General features: G+C 36.3%; 1 protein-coding gene across 2 annotated transcripts in view; it reads left to right on the top strand.

Moving 5' to 3' along the window:
• CHIC2 (cysteine rich hydrophobic domain 2) overlaps positions 1–26113 on the top strand; it is a 51726-nt gene that overhangs the window by 10086 nt on the left and 15527 nt on the right. For both annotated transcript variants that reach the window (XM_042936393.1, XM_042936394.1), the window contains exons 2-3: positions 13375–13429; positions 13578–13733. In XM_042936393.1, the coding sequence (XP_042792327.1) occupies positions 13375–13429; positions 13578–13733 (211 nt within the window). The remainder of the gene's footprint in view (positions 1–13374; positions 13430–13577; positions 13734–26113) is intronic.

Raw genomic sequence — 26113 nt, forward strand, 5'->3', positions numbered from 1 at the left:
GGGGTAAGCTACCCCTGTTGTTGTTTTTTAGTGTGTGTGTGTGTGTGTGTGTGTGTGTGTGTGTGTGTGTATGCTTCCTGCAAGAGCTCCTTTTTTTTTTCTCTTTGAATTTGTGTTGTAGTTACAGTGGAGTCCTTGGTTAAGTCTAGTAAAGGAATTCCTGTATACTAACCTTCTTTTTCTGCTCTTTCTAAACTATTCAATTGTAAATGTCACTTGAAATTGATACTTTTGGTAGTTTATACTATAATCCAGTTCAACCACATATTCTTAAATGAACATAATTTATCATTATTTTTGAAATGTTTATTTTGAGAGAGAGAGAGAGCGAGCATGCTTGTGCAAGAGTGGGGGAGGGCAGAGAGAGATGGAGAGAGAGAATCCTAAGCAGGCTCTGTGCTGTCGGTGCAGAGCCCTACAGGGGGCTCAGTCTCACTAACCATGAGATCATGACCTGAGCTGGAATCAAGAGCCAGATGCTTAACACACTGAGCCACCCAGGCGCCCCCATAATTTATCATTATTGTGTTGCTCATACAATTTACGTAAGCGTGAAGAATATTCTAACATATGTATAAATTAGATAGTTGAGTTAGATTAATTGAATTCCTTTATCATCAGAAGTCAATACCATTAAGTTTAATCAATATATATTACATAACTGCCATTGTTTAACAACATATGTAAACATCTATAAATACTTGAAAATATAATCTTAATAATTGAAAATTAGTAAAATTCTAATGCTAGAATATTATGGAACTATATAGTGATGAGTGAATTAATAAATGATTTAAATAAGTCTTTGATTTCACAAGTTTATTAGTAAAATTGTACTTTCACGGGGGCGCCTGGGTGACTCAGTTGGTTAAGCATCTGACTTTTGATTTCAGCTCAGGTCATGATCTCACACTTCATGAGTTCAAGCCCCACATTGGGCTCTGCACTGGCAGCATAGAGCCTGCTTGGGATTCTCTCTCCCTCTTTCTTCCCCTCCCCAGCATGCACACTCTCTCTCTCTCTCTCAAAATAAATAAACATTTAAAAAAAAAGATTGTACTTTTACAGAGTTGGATGAACCGCAGATATTCAGAATTTGGTCACACAGTTAAAATTTTTAGATGTGTTCTGAGATGCATGTGTATATGTCTCCCAACACCAGGGGTTCTATATCTTCTGGGTAAATAAACACTGCACTTTTCAGTTCTGTCCCTTCCTCCTTGAGCCACATTGATATTCTGATGTCTATCGAGACAGCCAGATGAATTTAAAGTGTGGCTTTTATGCATTAAACTGTTAATTTTCTCTATAGTTACGACTTCATCTTCCAAAATAGCTAAAAAACTGATTCCGTTGAACTCAGAGTTCAACATTAGGAAATAAATGTTGTCTTCACTTGCCATCCTCATAACTCCCCATGTGTTCAGTTTGAAAGTTCTAGTTCATATGTTCATAGATCTTGTCATATCAATAGGAAAATAAAATCCTGTGAGTCTAGGTTTGTACAGGTTGAGTGTCTCAAGATCCAGAATAGCCAAAACTGATTTCATAATCTTTTTCCCAAATTAATTTCAACTGCAGTCTTTTTATTCTCAGTTGATGGCAGATCTGGCATCCTATTTGTTTAGATTAAAAACATCTTTGATACATCCTTAAAGTCCCTCTTTCTCTTTCCTTGCATCCAGGCTGTCAAGAAATCATTCATTGGCTCTGTCTTCAAAACATATTCAAAATTCGACCATTTTTTATCATCTCCACTACTGGTGTGAGTTGTCATCGTCTCTCTTCTGCTATACACTTAATTTTTTCCCCCTCCCTCCTTCCTTTGCCTCTCAACCTATACAGTCTTCTTAGTACATCTGACATAGTGATCCTTTGATTGATTGATTGATTGATTTTAAATGGAGCATTATGCTACAGATTTTTTTTTTATGTTTACTTTATTATTTTTGAGAAAGAGACAGTGTGAGCAGGAGAGAAGCAGGGGTGGGTGGGTGGACAGAGGATCCAAAATGGGTTCTGTGCTAACAGCAGAGAGCCCGATGTGGGGCTGGAACTCATGAACCGTGAGATCATGTCCCGAGCTGAAGCTGGACGCTTAACTGACTGAGCCATCCAGGCGTCCCTTCTGTTTTTTGTTTTTTTTTTACTCTTTTCTAATTATAGTGAAAAACAAAGATTACTTAAAAATTGGAAAGTAATACTTCTCAGTGAAGCAGAAAATAAACTGTCTATAATCAGCAAGAGACCAAGGTCATTTAATATTTTGGTGTATTTGTTTCTAGTCCTTATTAAATTTTTCTTTCTAGGAATCTCTTTTTTAGTTTAAAATAGCAATATATGTTATTATAGAAATTTTAGAAAACTTGAAAATATTAGAAGTGAAATATCACCTATAAGGTAATTGCCTATGGTTAACCGCTATTAATATTTTTATGGCTTATCTTTTAAAAATTTTCTCTGTATATGTAAATATTTTTATGAAAAAAATTGAGACCATACTTAAAAGTCTTTTGTATTCTACATTTTTCATTTGACACTAGGAAAATATGCCAGTGTCACTATGGGTTCTTAAAGTATGAAATATGAGACTCTATTAGATTTCAGAGAACAGAATCACTCAGAGGACCGTAGGCAGTGGAAACTTATTGTAAGAATGCATGGACACTAAGGAAGACAGGAGGCATTTGTCACTGTACAGCCAGGCTTCAAGGAGACTGGAATATTAATATTTTTGGATATAGTGCAATCTGGCTATGAGGTTATTCTGTTATTTTTCTCAATAGCATGTGTCCTGTGCTCCCTGGTCTAATGGTCTATCACAATGACTTACTTTCAGTTGGAGCTTGTGCTGTTGCAGTGTGAACTGGCAGAGAGCTTTTCCCTCTCTTGTTGTATCTGCTTACTGTTGGCCTCAGCTTATTCCTTACTTCTACTTATTCATGGCTTTACTGTATCTTGGCTTCAGTTGAAGCTTCATGTTACCAACTATTGTCTCCTGTGTAGATAGACACCTCGAGAAAGAGGATCAGACTGAATTAGTGAATGTTGTCTAAGTTGGGCGGGTTTGTTGGGCCTCCATCCCACATGCTGCTAGCTAGCCCAGGGATTAGTGGTTCTAAAATCAGATGCCCATTTGTGGTCTAATTCACCAGAGCATAGGGAACTCCTGGTCAGGCACTCAGAGTAACAGACTTCTCTTTAGTATACGTGGTTTTGAGCTACACAGTGTCTTTTCAGATGGATATATTATCGTTAATGTAATTGTAGGACATTTCTAGTATTTGAGAACTTTCACTGTCAAAAATAGCACTGCGACTGAGAAGCAAGGAAAATAAATACAAAACAAGATGAAGCAGTCAGATTCTTGCAGTTCTGTATTTCAAAGACAAAATTCGTCATGAGATCAAAACATGATTCAACTCAAAATAACAGTGCATTAGTGAATTATAAGAGACATTAATGTGAGAAGATATAAGGAACATGGAAGAATTAAAAATGGAGGCAAAAAGGACTGGATTTTTTTTTTTTTTTTTTTTTTTTTTGAAGTGGGTTCCATGCCCAGCGCAGAGCCCATCATGGGGCTTGAACTCAAGACCCTGAGATCAAGACCTCAGCTGAGATCAAGAGTCAGATGCTTAACTGACTGAACCATCCAGGTGCCACGGATATATATTTTTTAAGATTTTATTTTTAAGTAATGTTTACACCCAGTATGGGGCTCTAACTAACAACCCTAAGATCAAGGGTTGCATTCTCTGAGCCAGCCAGGTGCCGCAAGACTGGATATTATATAGGCTTGAACTATAGAAAAGGTTGAAATGCATTCAGAAAAACTGTTGATTAGTGAACCCAAACTTTTTTTATGTTTTTTTTTTATGTTTACTTATGATAAGTTACCTAGTTAATACCAAATAGATTCATATAGAAAAAAATTATAATGGTATTGTATATTATGAAACGCTTTTAAAGTATTTATTTAGCAACTATAGTACATCTGAAAATTAGATCTTATTTTAAGAAACAACAAATAAAACGTTTAACTCTCATACCAAAATAACGCTCTAGAAAACTTGATTATTTGTTAACATATTTGTGCCAACTGTAATTATTTTCTTCTGATACATTTCTAGAGGGAGAATTACTGGGTCAAAAGGTATGTGTATGTTTTTGACTCTTACAAATTGTACTCTGAAGGTTTCTGTTATTTTGTAAGTTTTTTTTCTTTACAATTAAAGTCATAGTGTATGTGCAGCTTTGTATTTTTTTACTTAATAGTATTGTATATGTATCTCCTATGTTAGTTGTTTGCAAACTTCATTTTTAATAGTTGTCTAATATTCTGTTATATTGAGATACTAAAAGTTACTTAACATTCCCATAATGTTATTATGTTTATTTTTCTCTATTGTGAATAAAGTTTCAGGGAACTTGTTTATGCCTGTTATTTTATCTACATTAGATTATTTTTCTTTCTTTTTAAATTATTTATTTTTTTATTTTATAGAGAGAGCAAGCAAGCATGTGAGCTGGAGAGAAGTGGAGGGGGAGAGAGAGAATCCCAAGCAGGCTCCACGCTTAGCTTAGCTTGATCCCGCTACCCTGGAATCATGACCTGAACCGAAATTAAGAGTCAGATGCTCAACCGACTGAGCCACCCAGTCACCCCTCAGATTATATTTTAGGTTAGAGTACTGAAAAAGAAATTACTGGGACAAAGGTTTAAATGTTTGTAATGCCAAATTGATTTCTAGAATGGTTATAATTAATTAATTAATTTTATTTATTTATTTATTTACTTTATTTTTGAGAAAGAGTGTGTGTGGGGGGGAGGGGCAGAGAGAGAGAGAGAGAGAGACCCACACACTCAGAATCCGAAGCAAGCTCCAGGCTCTGATCTGTCCGCACAGAGCCTGACATGGGGCTTGAACCCATGAACCATGAGATCATAACCTGAGCCAAAGTTGGATGCTTAACCGACTCAGCCACCCAGGCACCCCTATTTACTTTTTTAAAGAGTTTATTTGTAAGTAATCTCTATACCCAGTGTTGGGCTCAAACTCACAACCCCAAGATCAGGAGTTGCATGCTCTACAGGAGCCAGGCAGGTGCCCCTGGTTGTAATGACTTAAAGTTTCATTAGCAGTGCATGGTATTTTCTATCTTAAGACCTCTTGACAAATAGTTTTTTGTTGTATTCATATATTAGTCTTTGTAGATAACTGAATTAAGATGCCACCCACCCTGAATCATATCTTTTGAAATTATTGTTACTTGCAGCTTTTTTTTTTGTCTTTAATCACAGAATTAATTTTATTTATTTATTTATTTATTTTTTATTTTTTATTTTTTAATATATGAAATTTACTGTCAAATTGGTTTCCATACAACAGCCAGTGCTCATCCCAAAAGGTGCCCTCCTCAATACCCATCACCCACCCTGCCCTCCCTCCCACCCCCCATCAACCCTCAGTTTGTTCTCAGTTTTTAACAGTCTCTTATGCTTTGGCTCTCTCCCTCTCTAACCTCTTTTTTTTTTTTTTCCTTCCCCTCCCCCATGGGTTTCTGTTACTTGCAGCTTTTTTGGATCAATACAGTGTTAGGTTATTAGGCTTGAAGGCAGTTCAGCTTCCTACCCATTGCTCTTCTTTCAAGCATATCAAATTGGCATTGTAGAAGACGAAATTTGGCCTTTTCAGTACTGTCCAGAGCCAATTGTCCTTTGATTTAGAATAAAGGAAATTATATTTTGCCATATTTAAAGACTTTAAACTTGGAGGAGCATAATGGATAAAAGTAAGTAATTTATAACAAAAGCAGTAATTTATAATGTGGTCAAGTTAAGCTGAAACATATAACTCATTTTCATTGCTAACAGACCCCACTTCCTGGCAAACTTAAAACCCCCTGAAACTGGAAGTAAGGTAACATCAAAATTAAGTGATCTAGGTCACATCAAAACCATTTAAGATACTTTGCAGTTATATTAACAAACATGAAGTGCGACTTTTCTTACTTAATAAAATAAGATGATTTTCTTAAAACTTTATCTGACGGTATTGCTTTGGTTGGCCTAGAATTAAACAAACAAACAAAAATCAAAGCAGAACTCAAAGACATTGCTAAGGAGTTATTTGCTGTAGCCTGTGCCAAATAGGACATTGCCCACTCTAGGGATGCCTGGGTGGCTCGGTTGGTTAAGCATTGGCTCTTGATTTTGGCTCCGGTCATAATCTCACAGTTTGTGAGTTTAGGCCCCGCCCTGGGCTCCGTGCTGACTTTGAGGAGCCTGCTTGTGATTCTCTCTCACCCCCCTGCCCCTCCCCCATTCGCGCTCTCTCAAAATAAATAAAGAAAAAAAGACATTTGCCAACGTAATACTGAAGCTTTTTGCTGGGAGAAAGCATGCTCTGTGGAGGAGGACTTGCTGAAAAGACTTGTTTTCAACTAGTCTGTTGAGTGGTCTCATCAGTAAAGAAATGTAAAGCCTGGATCGTAGTAGTTTGAATATTGGATGGAAGGTGAGATAAAGGTAGTGAATATAAGGACTCTTTCAAGACATTGGATGAGGAAAGAAAAGAGGTGGATGCCGTCATTCACTGAGGGAGAAGAACATAGGGATTCAGATTCTCAGGCTGGGTAGACATAGGCAGGTTTGTAGGATATGTGTCAGGAGCCAAACGAGAGGGAACAATAGAGCGGATTACAGAGGAGACTGGGGGAGATGCAACCAGGAGCAGATGGTTTAGCTTTTGGGAAGCTTGCCTGCGTTGAGACAGATGGTAGATACTGAAGACATAGGTAAATGTGACTGGGATAAAGACAACAGTCTTCATCCGTAGAGAGTTAGGATGTGTGTCCTTAGAGAGTAGGAAGGTGTACAGAAAAGATTTAACATAGTAGGCTTGAGATCGCTGTCCTTAGAAATACTTGCCTATACTGTCGGCTCTTGGCTGGTGTCTGGGAACTTGAACTTTTGGAAAGTTCCCAGTGTTCCCAAACTATTTGAGAATGGTTTACTGAGCCTAAACTATTTGAACAAACAGTGTGGTTTATGCTGAACACCTGCTTTCCTTCTGGGAATCTGGAATTCTGGTATATGCTAAGCAGAGGGTACATTCTATCAGTTCCCGATAAAAGCCTTGGGCAGTGAATCTGTAGTGCACTTTCCTGGTAGACAGTATTGTACACATGTTGTCAAAACTAGTTGCTGGAGGAATTAAACGCATCCTTGTGTCTTCACTGAGAAGAGACTCTTGCAAGCTTGTTACTGGTTTCCTCTGGACTTTGCCCTATGTGCCTTTCCCCTATGTGCCTTTTCCCTGTGCTGATTTTGCTTTTTATCCTTTGCTTTGAGTACAACTATGTACTGAGTCATGTGAGTCATCCTAGTAAATCATCAAACCTGAGGGTAGTTTTGTGGACCTCCAACAAAGGGGGTGACCTGGAAGGCTGAAAATGATGGTTGAGACTTAGAACAGTGTGGCAGAAACAGAAGTCATGGCATCAGAGGAAGAGAGAAAAATGGTATGGAAATTTGCAACAAAGAGTTAGTAGAATGTAGATTCAGCTCTTGTTTTGGAAATTAATTAATTTATTCAGCAAGTATTTATTGACTATCAGGCATTGGGGTATAATTAAGAAACCATACTTACCTATAAACAACTCATTATTTATCAGAGTAGGGAGTTAGGCCTGTAAACATAATTATAATAAGGTACGGTAAGGACTGTACGGGAGAGAATGTAGTCAAGTATTACTGGAACCTGGAAGATGGGGAGTCTGAAAGGTGGACTTTGAGGAAATAAGCTATCATTGAGAATTTCTAGGAAAGAGTGTCATTCCAACAGGATTTTTGGTTATACTCAAGAAGAAAAAAAAATTTTTAAAGAGAAGATAGAAGAAGATATCCAGGTTAGGGATACCAGAGTTAAATATTAAAAGGAGTTTGGAAGAGGAGTGGTCTATCAGGAAAGGGAGATTCTGAATTGGATAAACATGACAGTGCAGGGTAACAGATTAGAATGGCTCACACTCTGACTTATGGCTATAGAATTGTAAGAATGAAAAACGAAACAAACAAACAAAAAAAGAATTGTAAGAATGAGGGGACAGTGAAATTGAAGAAGGGATAGGAGCAAAACAAACCTATTTGAAGATTTCATTTAGATTTAAGTGTTGGGCTCACCTGGCTGGCTTAGTTGGAAGAGCGTGCAACCCTTGATGTCGAGGTCATGAGGTGCAGAGATTGCTTAAATAAACAAACAAACGAACTAAATAGATTTAGGTGTAAAGTTGCTGTCTCTCCAAAGCTTTACTAAGTATATTACACGAACTTTCAAAATTACCTCAAATTACATAAGAGTAAAAATCAACCTTGTACATGCTTGCTTTTTAAAATTAAAAAAAAAAAAACTGGGGGCGCCTGGGTGGCTCAGTCGGTTAGGCGGCCGACTTCAGCTCGGGTCATGATCTCGCATTCCGTGAGTTCGAGCCCCGCGTCGGGCTCTGTGCCGACAGCTCGGAGCCTGGAGCCTGTTTCGGATTCTGTGTCTCACTCTCTCTGACCCTCCCCCGTTCATGCTCTGTCTCTCTCTGTCTCAAAAATAAATAAACTTTAAAAAAAAAAAAAACAAAAAAACTGTATGTCTTCTGTTGTAGGACCTTGTTTTCTTGAAGTATTACATAGAAGGTTGTCGGTGGTTGTGATTTGAGTGAATTGTCTTTTCTCCAACTGCACTTGGAGACTTGGAGACCCGTAAACTTGTAAAATAGGCTAAGTTTAATATATTTTATCTTGTTATATTTGCCATTCTTTGAAAAAATTTTAAATATTTTATCAGTTCTGAAGCCGTGAGTATTTTAACCGTAATTGAGGAAAAGTTCTTTTAGGTAATAGGGATAGATGTCGATATAGCACGTCTGCATTTTCTTTAATTCCATCTGGTGGACTGACAATAAGTATTGAGGGGTAAATGAGACAGTTGTTGGTAGCGCTTTGTTAATGCTTACTTTCTTTTTTATGTCATCTCTCCCTCTTTCCTTCTACTTTCCCCTCCCCACTTTTCCTTACATTTTCCTCTCTCCTGCTTTTATTGCCAGGAGACCTGTTAAAATTAACAACCATTGTGTATCTCTACCAGTAACATTCAAAGCTAGAAAAACAACTATTAAAATAATATGCTTTTAGTTTTTAAGGTATAAATGGTAGTGCAAATATTTTTAAATGAATCATTTTTTTCTTTGTTTACATAATGCTGGTTAGTTAACTTTCAGCCTCTTATAATTTTTTTGTTTATTTTGAGAGAAAGTGAGCAGGGGAATGGGGCTGAGAGAGAGAGAGAGAGACAGAGACAGAGACAGAGACAGAGACAGAGACAGAATCCCAAGCAGGCTCTGCACTGTCAGCACAGAGCCCAACGTGGGGCTCAGAGTCACAAAACTGTGAGATCATGACCTGAGCCAAAATCAAGAGTCGGATGCTCAGCTGAATTAGCCACACAAGTGCCCCTCTTGTTAATATTTTTTTTTTAAATAAAGCAGGACCGGGGGTGCCTAGGTGGCTCAGTTGGTTAAGTGTCCGACTGCGGCTCAGGTCATGATCTTGAGGTTCGCGAGTTCAGGCCCCATGTTGGGTTCTGTGCTGACAGTTGAGAGCCGGGAGCCTGCTTCAGATTCTGTGTCTCCCTCCCTCTCTCTCTGCCCCTCCCCCACTCATGCTCAGTCTCTCTCTCTCAAGAATAAATAAACATTAAAAAAAAAAATTTTTTTAAATAAAGCAAGACTGTCACTTCAAAACAACTGATAGCATTTGTTGTCAGTAATAAAATTCTAGCTTTCAGTATGAAAATTAGAACTTTGGAAAACTTGTATCTGTCACTGTGAACTTGACAGCTTCCCAATACTTAAAAGACCTTTCTGATGAGATCAGTGGTTCTATTAATGAGTGTGATGATTCTAACATCATACAATGAAGTGTGTCAACATTTGGAGTATCTGCATAACTCAACTTAGTAATATTTCCATTTCCAAGGGACAAATGCATGAAGTTACAAAATCAGGTGTAAGTAAAACCTTCAAAAGGCAAAATATATCAGCGGAATTTTATGTAACAAAGTATTAAAAGTTTATCGATATGGTTTCAATTTCCTTCTTGCAAAAAAACAGTTAAGAAACTACCACGTGTTGAGTTTTTTGTATACAATCAAAGAATGATATGTACAGATTTCCAAATGCCTATCTGGTGAAGCCTAAGTTTCCTTTTAAATATCAACCAAAAGAGCATATCACAACAGTTTGAATGCACAAAGAAATGTGAGAATCCACCTGTCTTCCATTGTCAGATATTAAGGAGATGTAAAAATGTAAAACAATACTTTTCTCTCTAAAATTTTTTTTGAAAAAGTTGTGTCTCATTAAAATGTTATATTTGTTAGCATATACTAGGTTCTTTTATGAATAAGTTTTAAAAATGTTTTGATGCCTCAGTTCTAATGCCTAATCCAAAATACTGGTAAATATAAACCACATAAACTTAAGCTTTTTGAGGTCCTCAAGGATTTAAGAGAGCAAAGAGGTCCTGACCAAACCTTTGAATTCCCCTGTAGCAGAGAACTAATTTCCAAATGGAGATGAAGAAGGGGCGCTTGATTATCATGGCTCATTCTCCTGGTAATCATGAGTACTGGATTTGAATATTAAATGACTTGTTTAGAGACTTTAAAAGAGAAAGCACAGTTGGGGTTCATTCCTGTTGGGCTGGGGAGACTTCAAGGGCTTCAAGCACAGGATTTTCTTTACCCTCCTTCCAGGTATTGTTGTTCTGTGGATGGGAAACACGAGCCAAGAGGAATGGAAAAATCATCAGCCCCAAGTTAATGGCTGGTAGAAAAACTAAGCACTCCCATATAGTGTTAATCATGTCACTGGGTAATCTTTTCTTGGGACATTCTTTGGGGGGTGAGATGAAGGAAGAGGCAGGTTTACTATCTGTTCCTAAGATAAAACCTAACAGAAGGTATGACTAAAGAGGAACTGAGTGAATATCCTTGGAGCTACCAGTTCTTACTGGAAGAATAACAAGCCTGACTTAAAAGGAGCCCTGACCTGCAGGAACAACAGGACAATTTATTACTGGTTGTGCTCCCTGGGCAAAGCATCAATACTCAGCCACTTAGCCAATAAGGAAATACTTAGCCTCTAGAAAGAAAGGAAATTGGGGTTTAAACTCACGCTGGACTGTTCCCTTCAATTTAGCATATTACCTGGCAGTAAAGTGTAGATATTCACTAAAATAATTGAATCTGGGTTAAATGTTTAATGATTGGGATGAAAGGGGGAGGCTTTTCTATTTAGGGGACTTGGAGTAATCTGGTGGTTGCTTCTCTAAAAAATTTTCAAAGACCAATTGGAAGGAGATGGTTAATTGCAATAATAAACGTGGTTGAAATGGGAACTACTGATTGAAAGCAAGAACCATCAGACCAAGGGAGATAATACTTCAAGAGATGGAAATTTATAATTTATACTCACTGAACATTTGTTGAATGTCCTCTTCCCTAAGGGAAATAGATGAAAAGGAAGTACATTATGTAGATGCCTCACTGAGAGCTATCATTGAACACTTCACAGTGACTTCTTCCTCATGCCAGGACTTTTGAGGTTGGAAGTGAGTTATCTGTTGGGGCTTTTTCAAGTAAAACCACATTGCTCTGAGGGCCCTGCATAGACAGAAAATAGATTTAACTCAGAGTCTTTCAGTCTTAGAATGGCATTAATGCCAGGATTATGTGCAATACCAATAATTGCCAGTTTATGTTTAGTACGAAAAGAACTTTGGCTTGGACTTAGGTAGTTGGGTTGTAATCTATTTTGTAAACAGTATCCATTATTTATAAAGACAGATTGATATCATTTCAATGCTTCTATAAAATAATGTATGAATTACTTACGATAACGATAAAATGGTCTCCGAGGCCACCATTCGCACGTAGGGAAATCTAGATGATGATGCAGACCACACAACCTGACCCACAGAAGTGTTTTGTTTGCCTTGCACGGTACTTTAAAGATGGGAAATTTTACATAGAAATCTAGTTTTCCAACTCTTCTTAAAGACAAATCATACAATTTTTCAGACGTGGGCCTGCATTCTAGTAGGACCATAATCAGCTGGATCTGTCCCATGACACCATACACACACACGTTCTGTATACCCTCCTCTTGGCCAGTCTCCACCACTCCTTACTGCTTTCGCATGGCTCACCTTATTTGATTTTCCTGTTTGGCTCTACTGATGGTTAAGTTAGAAGTCTCATCTGGCCAGCTGTTTCACACAGACTATCCTAGGGGATCCTTCTTACTAGTGCCAGCTACCTGAAGTGCAGTATTGTGTATTTATAAGGGTCGTTAAGACAGCGAATCTTAAAGGTTCTCATCACAGGAAGAAAATAATTGTAACTATGTAAGGTGATAGATGTTAACCAAACTTACTGTGGTAATCATTTCACAATATATACATGTATCAAGTCATGTTGTACACCTTAAACTAACGCAGTGTTAATATGTCAATTATATCAACAAAAGTGGAAAACATTTTGGCTTCAGGATCCAAGTTATCATTTTTAAGTATCTCACTTTTTATTTCCAGGTGCAATCTGCTATTACCAATGTGTCCATGAGTATTTTATTCTTTCCTAATGACTCATACAAAGAAATGGTCAAGTGCCCAGTCCAATCTCATGATTTTTGCAGACATTTAAAAGCTTAAACATATTGAAATGTACTACCTCAGTTCTATTTCTTTGGGGGTATATGCATATAGCAGGTGTCCTCGTACTTGAAAGTTTAATTAGCCAGGGCAGCTGTCACATCGTCCAGGTGTTTTTAACATTCTCTGGTTGTAATGGCAGTGGCGATGTGATCTCAGAAAATGCTAACTGATCAACTTGCATTCTTAGACATGTTTCTGCTTTATTGAGTGCTGACAAGTGCTCTTGACCTAAAAAATAACTAATAGCAGAGGTTGTGGCTTTCTATTACTTAGTTGGAAGAATCTCAGTAATTTTGGCAACATTGGACAGTTGTGTTGTTTCTCATTACATTAATATTTGACTTACAAAGAGAGCCCCAAAGAAGTCATTTCTTTCTGTATTTTTAGCCTCTTATACAAAAGTTTTGATTCAGCTGCTAAAATTGCTTGTTGCATTTCATAAGTTTTTGCTGATTACAATGTTTTTGTGTCTCAAACTTCCACTGTTACTCTGTATATCAAGTTGCATCTATTTACTTGACCTTTGATTAAGTTAAATGGTCTGTTTTTTTTTTCAACAATGACATGTAATAACATATTTCTCTTCTTTTTTTAAAAACTAGATTTGGACTGAGCAACAAATTTGAATCAGAATTCCCTTCTTCGTTAACTGGAAAAGTGAGTGTCTATCGTTTACTTAGGTACTATTTATATACCTCAAAAGTAGAGTCTTTTCGTAACAAATTAGAAAAAATAATTATGCCAATGAGACATGTTTCTTGACATTAATATTGCAGTGTTGTTATTTCTTAAAATTTTTCTTTAGGTAGCTCCCGAAGAATTTAAAGCCAGCATCAACAGAGTTAACAGTTGTCTTAAGAAGAACCTTCCTGTTAATGTACGTTGGCTACTTTGTGGCTGCCTTTGTTGCTGCTGCACATTAGGTTGCAGTATGTGGCCAGTTATTTGCCTCAGTAAAAGAGTAAGTTGAATTAATATATTTTAATTTAAATTTAGAAGTAGATAAGCAAATCTTTCATTTACCTACTTTTTATTTTTGTATTGAACGAATCCCACCGTTGAATACGACAACAAAAATAATCTGATCCAGTAGAATGATTAAGTACATTATGGTATGTCCATAATGTCATATTAAATTTAATTATATGTTATATCTGTAATTTTTATGATCTAGGAAAGTACCTAAGAGTAGAGTAGAGTACGGCATTCTCCCTCTACGTATACATTAGTGGTGGTATAGCATAGTGATTGAGAATGCCGGGTGCAGCTCTACCACTAATCTCTGTGGCCCTAGGCACATTTCCTAACCTTTTTAAAATCTAACTATCTTATGTACAAAATGACAGTATTCACCCAACTACTTGAATAGGATTGTGGCAAGTATAAAGTGAAATAGTATATGGAAAGCTATTAACTAAGTAGCTCAAAGCGTCTAATAAACATTGACTAATGGCGTGATTACTAAAATGTAAGATAGTACCAACAGATGAAATAACATGGTTACAATGTTTGTTTCTCGTTGGTCAGATTATGGGGAATTCTGTTTTCTTTTGAAGAAATTTGGTGGCTTTTTTTTTCTTTTGTATTTTACAAGTTTCCTGAGATGAGTACATAGTGATTCTGTAATCAGGAAAAAATGATCTAAAGAGTCATAATTTTGACTAAGATATGGATAGAGATATGGCAAATTGTTAAGGATGGAATGCATTACATTTTTGTTAAGGTTTTTAAAAAGTATGGTAACTATATGTATAAAAATGAAATCCTGTTAAGTTGAAATTGAATGAGTGGTTTTATGTGGCTGCATTTCATTTTGTCGTCAAATAATGATAGGGAATATGGAAAAGCAAATTCAGTTTGTCCCTTGATTTCTGTTATAAAAATAAGCAGTATATTCCTAATGAGAAAGAATTTTAGCTAGTACATTTTATTGATAGGAAGGAGATAATGCCTTTGTGATAGAATTAATTTTGTAATATTTACTGTAATATCTGTAATACTCATTTTTTCTCCAAGAATATTTCTTCTTTTCCTTCTTGTATTTCTGACCAGATCATCTTCAGACCACAGAATGGTGTTTTTGTTTGTTTGTTTGTTTGTGGTTTTTTTGGTTTCGTTTTGTTTGTTTTTAATCTTTGGTTGTCCCTTGATCCATGATCAAATTTGCAGCCCTTGGAGGTTAGATCCTCTTACTTCCGCCTCCTGTTTGGGATGTTTTCATTATTTAAATGACTGCTGTATCTCATTTTGGTTGACAATTTACTGCTGTTTAACTCAGGGAATCATAAGAATTTTCTTATTTTAGAAATCTACGTATTTAAAATCTAGTTTTTTTTTGTTTTTGAGGTTTTGAGATCCTTTGTTTTTTACCTTTTAAACGAGAAAACAAGACATTGCAATGTGTGTATAGTGTAGGGTTTAGAAAACAAAACTAAACTTCCTACTCTTTTCCATGTGTTTTTAGCAACATAAATCATTTTGTTAAAAACATTTATTTATTTTTGACAGACAGAGAGAGGCAGAGCATGAGCAGGGGAGGGGGAGAGAGGGAGGGAGATACAGAATCCGAAGCAGCCTCCAGGCTCTGATCTGTTTGTTAGCACAGAGCCTGACACGGGGCTTGAACTCTCAAACTGAGAGACCACAACCTGAGCTGAAGTCAGACACTCAACAACTGAGCCACCCAGGCGCCCCAACATAAGTCATTTCTTAGATGCTTTCATTAAATTCTTATTTGAGACATAAGGTAGATTGCTTTTTTTAGGTTATTCTCATCTGTAGTTTCAGAAAGTACATTTTGTTCAACAATGTAGTATTCAGTCCAAGGTCTTAATTTTATATGGACTTTACTATCTAGTGAGTGCAAACAAATACGATTACCGCTTTTAAAAAAGCCGTGCATTTCCTTGTCTCTGATGTAAAGTATTACATACCCAGGGAGAGAGTGACACTTCATGCATGTATGAAGGTGCTTTGTACAATGGGAGCAGGATAATTTAGAGCAGGGATTTTTGACTTTTATTTGTCGTGGACTCTTTTTGTGTTCCGGGGAAGCCTATGAACCCTCTCTTAGAATGTTTTATTTGTATTTTAAAAGATTTAATGTATTTAAATGTATGAAATGAAATATTTAATGTATTTTATTTTATTTTATTTTTTTTATTTTTTATTTTTTTTTTTAATTTTTTTTCAACGTTTTTTATTTATTTTTGGGACAGAGAGAGACATAGCATGAACGGGGGAGGGGCAGAGAGAGAGGGAGACACAGAATCGGAAACAGGCTCCAGGCTCCGAGCCATCAGCCCAGAGCCTGACGCGGGGCTCGAACTCATGGACCGTGAGATCATGACCTGGCTGAAGTTGGACGCTTAACCAACTGCGCCACCCAGGCGCCCCTATTTAATGTATTTTAAATGTAGGAAATGAAATACACAAGTTATAAAGTTTCCTTATAACTTTCATTATCGAAGGGCTAAAATCCCTCAAATATATTACTTATAAATATTTATTAATGCATACAAAATAAGATAGCAGAGGATCTATGGTAATACGATGTGATAGGAAAAACCTATGATATCTGTGAGTGATGGAAGTACAGGTCCTGTTTAGTCTACCACAGATAGTTGCATACATTCATGACCTAAGGAAACTATACCACATTTCAGTTAGAGGTTAGTGAAAATGAAGACGAATCTTTGTTTCATCTACTTTTCATGGAGTCCTAGAATTCTATCTAGGTATTTCATGTTAAGAACCCTTGATTGAGATACTAGTATAAATAAAGGCTAAAACCCTGCCTGATTGTTAGCCACTGAACCTTTCCTCTGTCTTCATTTGTGAGGTGGTATTGGTTAGAATTGTCTTGGGGCGCCTGGGTGGCTCAGTCGGTTAAACGTCCAACTTCGGCTCAGGTCTTGATGTCACAGTTTGTGAGTTCGAGCCCTGCGTCGGGCTCTGTGCTGACAGCTCAGAGCCCGGAGCCTGCTTCAGATTCTGTGTCTCCCTCTCTCTCTCTGCCCCTGCCCTGCACACGCTCTGTGTCTCTGTCTGTCAAAAAATAAATAAACATTAAAAACAAAAATTAGAATTGTCTCCGACTCTTAAGTCGAATCAGGACCAAAGGCATACTTTCTGTGCAGCTCAGTGTTTCCACCTTCATGACATTATTCAATAATTTGGATTATTAGATTTCTGCATTGCTTTGTATTTTTTTATTTTATTTTTTTCTTTTTCTATTATTATTTTTTTAATTTACATCCAATTTAGTTAGCATATAGTGCAACAATGATTTCAGGAGTAGATTCCTTAAGATTTCTGCATTGCTTTTAAATCCATCTCCAACTAAGTACCCCTTTGTATCAGTTGACCTTCCTCTGGAGACCTTGTTTTCAATCTGCATTATTATTATTATTCCTTTCAAATTACCTTTCGTTTTAAAAACAAACCTCCATAACCTATCTTTGAAAATTATTTAATATACAGCAGAATTTACTCTTTTTGATGTAGATCAATGATTTTTGACAAATGCATAGAGTAGTATACTACCACCACAACCAAGATACATTACGGTTCTCCAGAAAACTTCCTTGTGCTGTTCCTTTGTAGTCATACCCTTTTCAGCTCTTCAACCCTGACAGCCACTGATCTGTGTGCTATCCCTACAGTTTTGCCTTTTCAGGCATGTTATATAAATGGAATTATGCAGTATATGTAGCCTTTTGAGTGTGGCTGTTTCCTTTAGCTAGTGCATTTGAGATTCATCTATTTTGTTGCATGTATCAGTAGTTTATTTACTTATTTATTTTTGCTGAGTAGCATTCCATTGTATGGATGTGTCACAATTTGTTTATCCACTCACCAGCTGAAGGGACATTGTGTGGTTTACACAATCCAGTGTGGATTGTGTAATTGGTTTCCACAATCCAGTTTTTGGTGATTTTGAATAAACTTACTGTAAATGTTCACATGCATATTTTTCTGTGAACGTAGTTTTTATTTTTAGGAGTTGGGTGGCTGGATCCTACAGTAAGTGCATGCTTGATTGTATAGGAAACTTCCAAATTGTTTTCCAAAGTGGCTGTACCGTCTTACATACCAGCCAACGATATATGAGAGTTCCGGTTGCTCGGCATCTTTACCAGGACTTAGTATTGTTAGTTTTAGAAATTTTAGTCGTTCTCATAGATGTAGTGCATCTCATTCTGGTTTTACTTCCTATTACCCTTGTGACTAATGGTATTAAACACCTTTTAATGTGCTTATTTGCCATTTGTACCTCTTTGTTAAAGTGTTTATTCCAATATTTTCCCATTTTGTTGTTTTTGTGTTTGAAAGAGAGTGAGTGAGCAAGAGTGGGGGAGAGGGGCAGAAGGTTAGAGAGAGAGAATCTTAAGCAGGCTGCACTGCGTGGCGTGGAGCCCAACGCAGGGCTCGATCTCATGACTGTGAGATCATGCCCTGAGCCAAAATCGAGAGTTGGATGCTTAACTGAATCAGCCACCCAGGCACCCCCAAATATTTTGCCCGTTTTTAAATCGTTATTTTTTAGGATTCCTGGGTGGCTCAGTCAGTTAAGCATCTGACTTCAGCTCAGGTCATGATCACAGTTCGTGAGCTTATTAGTTCGAGTCCCTCATTAGGTGACCTCGTGCCCTGCTTCTGGTGAGCACGAGCCCTACTTAGGGTGAGCCCCACTTCTCTCTCTTGATGCTTTTCATGGGATTCTTTTTCTCTCTCTCTCAAAAATATTTTTTATTGTTGAGTTTTGAGAATTTTTTATATGTTTGGAGTATAAGTCCCTTGTTAGGTATGTAGCCATATATATTTTTAAATGCTTTTTCTAAATATTAAAAAAAAGTTAAAAGAGGAGTGTCTCTGTGGCTCAGTCTGTTAAGTGTCCCAACTCATGGCTCAGGTCATGAGTTGAGCCCCTTGTGGGGCTTTATGATGACAGCTCAGCCTGGAGCCTGCTTCGGATTCTATGTCTCCCTCTCTCTGCCCCTCCCTCGCCCACACACACTGTCTTTCTCTCAAAAAATAAACATTGAGAAAATTCTTTTAAATGGTTTTTCTTTTTTTCTTTTCTTTTATTTTTGGGAGAGCACAAATGGGGGAGGAGGAGAGAACGGGGGACAGAGGATCCGAAGCAGGCTCTGCACTGACAGGCTCACAGCAGCGGGCCTGATGTGGGGCTCAAACTCACAAATTGTGAGATCATGACCGGAGCCAAAGTTGGAGGCTCAATCGACTGAGCTACCCAGGTGCCCCCAAATATATTTTTCCAGTCTGTGGCTTGTCTTTTCATTCTGTTAATGCCTTTGGCAGAGCAAAAGTTTTTGAGTTTGATGAAGTCTAATTTATCAATATTTAAAAAATGGGTTGTGTGTTTGGTGTTCTATCTAAGAATTCCTTGCCTAAATCAAGGTCACAAACTTTTTCTCCTATAGATCTCTTCTGTATTTTACTTTTAGATCTATGACCCATTTTGAGTCAATGTTTGTGTAAGTGTGAGGTACAGGTCTGAGTTCATTTTTTTTTTGTATATAACTACAGGTTTTCCAGTACCATTTTTTGAAATGACTGTGTTTTCCTCATTAAATTGCCATTACACATTGACAAAAGTCAGTCGACCCTATTTACATGGATCTATTTTTAGACTCTGTTCTTTAGATCTTCGTGTGTCTGTCTTAATTTTAATACCACATGATCTTTACTATAGCTTTCTAGTAAGTCTTGAAATTAGATAGGGTGGCTTCCAAACTTGTTCTTATTTTTCAGGATTATTTTGGCTATTCTGATGTTTTTACTTTCTATGTAAATTTTAAACTCAGCTTGCCAGTACTGTGTCTGAAATTTTTTTTGATTGGGATTAAATCTGTAGATCAGTTTTTGGGAAGCCTTGAACAAGTCTTCCACAGCGTGAACATGGCATAACTCTTCAATTATTTGGATCTTCTTTGGTTTTTTTCATTAGTGTTTTGTAGTTTTTTGCATTGCATATAGATCATACACACATTTTGTTAGCTTTATATGTATTTCTTTGTGCATAGTGTTATTGTTAATGGTAGTTTTTTAAGTTTATTTTTGAGAGAGTGAGAGCTTGCATGGGGGAGGAGGCAGAGAGAGAGAGAGAGAGAGGGAGGGAGAAAGAGAGAGAGATAATCCCAGGCAGGCTCTGCACTGTCAGCATGGAGCCTGTTGCAGGGCTTGAACTCATGACTTGTGAAATCATGACCTGAGCTGAAATCCAGGCTGACTGAGCCATCCAGCCACCCCAATGGTATCATTTTTTAAATTTTGATTTCTAGTTGTTCATTGCTAGTACGTAACAACTACAATTGATTTTTGTATATTAACACTGTGTTCTGTGACCTTGCCAAACTCACTTATTAAATTCCAGGAATGTTTTTCTAGATTCCAGGGGATTTTCTATGTAGAAAATAACCAAACATGTTGTCTGAGGATAGTGACAGTTTTATTTCTTGGCTTCTAATCTGCATACTTCTTATTTATTTTTCTCTCTTTTTTTCCCACTGGGCAAGACTTCCAGTAAAATGTTGAATAGGAGTGATGAGAGTGGACTCTTAGCTTCAGTCTTGGTTTTCTCTATTGTTTTTCTGTTTTCGATTTCATTGATCTTTGCTCTTATTTTTGTTATTTTGTCTCCTTGCTTTGGATTTCATTTATTATTTTTTTAGTTTCTTAAGATTGATGCAGAAGACATTGATGTGAGAACTTCCTTTTTTCTGATATAAGCATATAAAGCTGAAATTTTTCTCTAAAGCACTGCTTTGCTTGCATTCCATATTTTACTTTCATTCAGTTCAAAATATGTTATGATTTTCCCTGAAACTTCCTCTTTGATTTATGTATTATTAAGAAATGTGTTATTTAACTTACAAATATGTAGGAATTTTCCAGACACCTTTCTGATACTGATTTCTAGTTTAATTCTGTTGTCAGGGAATATACTTTGTGTAATTTCATTTTCTTAATGTGTTAAGTTTTATTTTAGGGCCTCAAGTATTGTGTGCTTTGTTAATGATGTCTTTAAAATTGTTTTTATTTTAGCAGCCTTATTGAGATGTAATTCACATACAATAAACTGCATATATTTTCAGTGTGTCACTTGATGAATTTTGTCATAAAATTAACACCTTTATACAGGTATACATTAAAATAGTGAACATATTCATCACCCCCAAAAGTTTTCTTGTGTCTGTTTGTAATCCCCTCCTCCACCCCTTCCAGGCAGCTGCTAATCTGCTTTTTGGTAGTATATATTAGTTTGCGTTTTCTAGAGTATTATATAAATGGAGCCATACAGTATGTATTCTTTTTTTTTTTTAAGTTTATTTATTTATTTTAAGAGCATGCACATGCATAGCATGCGAGCAGGGGAGGGGCAGAGAGAGAGAGAGGAAGACAGAGAATCCTAAGCAGGCTCCACACTGTCAGCAACAGGAGCCTGACATGGGCCTCGATCTCACAAACTGTGAGATCATGACGTGGGCCGAAATCCAGAGCTGAATGCTTAACCACCTGGGCCACCCTGGCGCCCCTCATTTTTGTTTCTTTTACTCATGATTATTTTGAGATTCATCCATGTTGTTGGGTCGATGGTAGGTAGTTCATTCCCTTTAATGCTGAGTAATGTTTTATTGTGTGGATCTATCACATTTGTTTATTTGATTGCCATTTGTGTTTCCAGTTTTCGTCTATATAAATCTGCTATTACTATTTTTGTTCAAGTCTTTTTATAAACATATGCTTTCTTTTCTCTTGAGTAAAAATTTCTAAGAACAGAGTAGTGTGGTCGTATAGTATATGTGTGTTTAACTTTTTAAGGAATGGAGAAACTGTGTGCCCAAGTGGTGCTGTTTTTTTCACATTTTCACCAGCAGTGTGCAATAGAGTCTTTTCTGCTCTATTCTTGTCCACATTTAATATGGTTAGTCTTTTTAATTTTAGTCATGCTAATAGGTATGTAATGTCATCATTATAGTTTTAATTTGCATTTCCTTAATAATAAATGATGTTGAGCATCTTTTCATGTTTATTTAACATTTGTGTATCTTTGGTGAAGTATTCCAACTTTTTGCCTGTTTTTTTTTTTTTAAATTGAGTTTTCTTACTGTTGAGTTTTGAGAATTCTTTATGTATTATGGGTACAAGTATATGCTTTAAAAAGATTTCTTCCAATTAGTGGTTTGACTTTTCATCTCCTATCAGTCTTTTCAAAAGTGGAAATTTCTAATTTTAATAAAATCTCACTGATTCGTTTGTTCTTTTATGGATTGTGCTGTTAGTGTTATATCTTATAACTCTTCCTAAGCCTGGGTGCAAAGATTTTTTTCCTGTTCTAGAATTTTTATAGGTTCAAGTTTTACTTTTAGGTCTATGATTGATTTAGAGTTAAAATTTTTATATGGTGCAGTGTATGGATTGAAGTTAAAATATTTTTTCTTTGCATATAGGTATCCAGATGTTTCAGTAATATTTGCTATAAAGGCTATTCTTTCTTCACTGAATTGCTTTTATTCATTTGTTGGAAACTAGTTGTCAGTATATATGTGCATCTGTTTCTTAGCTCTGTTCTGTTCTCTTGATCTGTTTGTTTATTTTGATGCCAATACCACATTGTCCTGAGTATTGTAGCTTTATAATTTTGTCGTATAATTGGGTAGTGTTTTCCAACTTTGTCAAGTTGTTTTTCTTTTTCAAAGTTGTTTTGCTTTTTACGTTGTTTGTATTCCATATGGATTTTAGAATCAGCTTGTCAGTTTCTACCAAGGAGATTCTTTTGGGATTTTAGTTTGGATTGCGTTGTGTCTATGCATCAATTTGGAGAAATTGGTGTCTTAAAAATATTTAATCTTCTGACCCATGGAACAATAATATATCACTCCATTTACTTTTAACATTTTTTCTGATCAATGTTTTAAGTTTTGAGTGGACATGTCTTGTATATCTTTCCTTAGATTTATTCTCAAGTATATATTATTTTTATGCTATTTTGAATAATATATATTTTTATTTATTTTTAAGATTTTTTATAGTGTATATAGTATACTACTGTACATTACTATGGTGTATAGTGTAACATACAGTGTTATGTTAGTTTCAGGTATACAATATAGTGATTCAGCAATTCTGTACATACTCAGTACTCATGTTGTTAAGCGTACTCTTTAATCCTCATCACCTATTTCACACACACACACCCCCCTCCCCTCTGGTAACCATCAGGGTTTTTTTTTTTTTGTTTTTTGTTTTTTTTAATGTTTATTTATTTTTGAGAGAGAGAGAGAGCAGGATAGGGGCAGAGAGAGAGAGAGGGAGACACAGAATCGGAAGCAGGCTCCAGGCTCTGAGCTGTCAGCACAGAGCCCAACTCGGGGTTTGAACTCATGAACTGTGAGATCATGATCTGAGCCAAAGTTGGACACTTGACTGACTGAGCCACCCAGGTGCCCCATCCCATCAGTTTGTTTTTTTATAGTTAAGAGTGTTTCTTGGTTTGTCTTTCTCTTTTTTTCCCCTTTACTCCTTTGTTTTGTTTCATAAATTCCACGTATGAATGAAATTATATATTTGTCTTTACCTGACTTATTTCTCTCAGCATTATATTCTCAAACTCCATCCATGTTGTTGCCAATGGCAAGGTTTCATTCTTTTTTATGGCTGAGTAATATTCCATTGTATGTATATACCACATCTTTTTTTATTATTTTTTTTTAATGTTTATTTATTTTTGAGAGAGAGAGAGAGAGGGAGAGAGACAGAATGTGAGCAGGGTAGGGGCAGAGAGAGAGGGAGACAGAATCGAAAGTAGGCTCCAGGCTCTGAGCTGTCAGCACAGAGCCCGATGCAGGACTCCAACCCACGAGCCATGAGATCATGAACTGAGCCGAAGTTGGACAGTCAACTGACTGAGCCATCCAGGTGTCCCTATACCACATCTTTATCTATTTATCTATCGATGACGTTTGGGCTGCTTCCATAATTTGGCTATTGTAAATAATGTTGCAATAAACATAGGGGTGTGTGTATCCCTTCAAATTAGTGTTTTGGGATTTTTTGTGGGTAAATACTCTGTAGTGTGATTACTGGATCATAGAGTAGTTCTGTTTTTAACTTTTTGAGGAATCCCCATGCTCTTTTCCACCATGGCTGCACAGGTTTGCATTCCTACCAACAGTGTGCAAAGGTTCCTTTTTCTCCACATCCTTGCTAACACTTGTTGTTTCTTGAGTTGTTTATCTTAGCCATTCTGACAGGTGTGAGGTGATACTGCAGTTCTGATTTGCATTTCCCTGATGATGAGTGGTTTTGAGCATCTTTTCATGTTCTGTTGACCATCTGGATGTCTTCTTTGGAGAAATGTCCGTTCAAGTCTTTTTCTTGAAGCCCATTTTTAAATTGGATTATTTGTTTACAGGGTATTGGGTTGTGTACATTTTGTATATATTTTGGTTACTAACCCTTTATTGGATATGTCTTTTGCAAATATCTTCTCCCTTTCAGTGTGTTGCCTATTAGTTTTGTTGATTGTTTCCTTCACTGTGCAGAAGCTTTCAATGTTGATGTAGTGTCAATAATTTATTTTTGCTTTTATTTCCCTTGCCATAGAAGACCGATGTAGAAAAATGTTACAGCCAATGTCAGAAAAATTACTGCCTGTTCTCTCTTTTAGAATTTTTATGGCTTCAGGTTTCACATTTAGGTGTTTCATTCATTATGAGGTTTTTAAAAAATTTTTTTTAATGTTTATTTATTTTCAAGAGAGACAGAGAGAGAGACAGAGTGTGAGTGGGGGATGGTCAGAGAGAGAGGGAGACACAGAATCTAAAGTGGGCTCCAGGCTCTGAGCTGTCAGCACAAAGCCCAATGCAGGACTTGAACTCATGGACTGTGAGATCAGACCTGAGCTGAAGTTGGATGCTTAACCAACTGAGCTACCCAGGTGCCCCTTAGTATGAGTTTATTTTTATGTATGGTGAAAGGAAGTGGTTCAGTTTCATTTTTTTGCATGTATTTCTCTTTTGATTTCTTCTATGACTAGTGCATTATTTAGTATTTTACTTAGCTTTCAGATATTTGGGGGATTTCATAGAGATCTTTCTGTTACTGATTTTTAATTTAATTTGTAAATTAAAAATTAAGAGTGTGGTTAGATAACACTTTGTTTTGAGTCCTTTTATATTTATTAAGAATTGTTTTATTTCAGCTATGAGCTGTCTTGGTAAATGAATTAACTTTTGTGCACTTCAAAAGAATGTGCATTCATCTGTTATTGGGTAGAGTGTTTTATAAATGTCAATTAAGTCAAGTTGGTTGGTAGTGTTCAGATCTTCTGTATTCTCACTGATTATTAGTTCTATCAATTATCAAGAGACTAGTATTAAAATCTCTGATATAATTATGTAACCGTGGGTTTTTCTATTCTTCTAGTTTTTGTTTTATATTGTGACACTTTATAATTGGGTGCATAAACTTACAGGTTTTGTATTTTTGTTGTATATTGACCTCTTTATCATTATGAAATTGATCTTTATCTCTGATATTTTTTTTTTGAACACTACTTTCTCTAATTGGTCATTTCTACTTTCTTTGGATTAATATCCAGATCTTTCATTTTTTTGCTTTTAACTTATTTGTACCTTTATATAAAGTTCATTTCTTCCAGGCGGTGTTGTGTCTTGCTTTTTTTTATTCAGTCTGGCAATCTGCCTTTTAGGGATTTTGGACCATTTGCACTTATTGTGACCAGTGACATGGCCAAATTTAAAATTTCATTTTACTGTTTGTTTTCTTTTTTCCTACATCAATGTTTAGTTTCCATTTTCATTTTCTGGCCTTTTATTTCTCTAATGTATTGAGAATTCATATAATATATTAATCTCTAATTAATATAATTTATTGAGGTGAAATTCACATACCAGAAATTAGCCATTTTAAGTGAACAATTCAGTAGCGTTTAGTACATTCACAGTGTTGTACAACTATCACTTCTCTCTAGTTCCAAAACATTTCCATCACTCCAAATCCCTAACCCAATAAGCAATTTCTCTTCATTACCTTCTTCCCCCAGCCCTGCTAACCATCATTCTGGGTTTTGTCTCTATGGACTTATCTATTCTGGCTGTTTCATATAAATGGAATCGTATAATGTATGACCTTTGGTGTCTGGCTTCTTTCAGTTAGCATAATGTTTTTGAGGTTCATCTATGTTATGGCCTGTGTCAATACTTCATTCTTTTTTTATGGCTGAATAATATTTCATTTTGTGTATATACCATACTTTGTGTATCCATTCATCCGTTGGTGGACATTTAGCCT

The sequence above is a fragment of the Panthera leo genome, chromosome B1 (assembly GCF_018350215.1).
Source record: "Panthera leo isolate Ple1 chromosome B1, P.leo_Ple1_pat1.1, whole genome shotgun sequence".
Lineage (NCBI taxonomy): Eukaryota > Metazoa > Chordata > Mammalia > Carnivora > Felidae > Panthera > Panthera leo.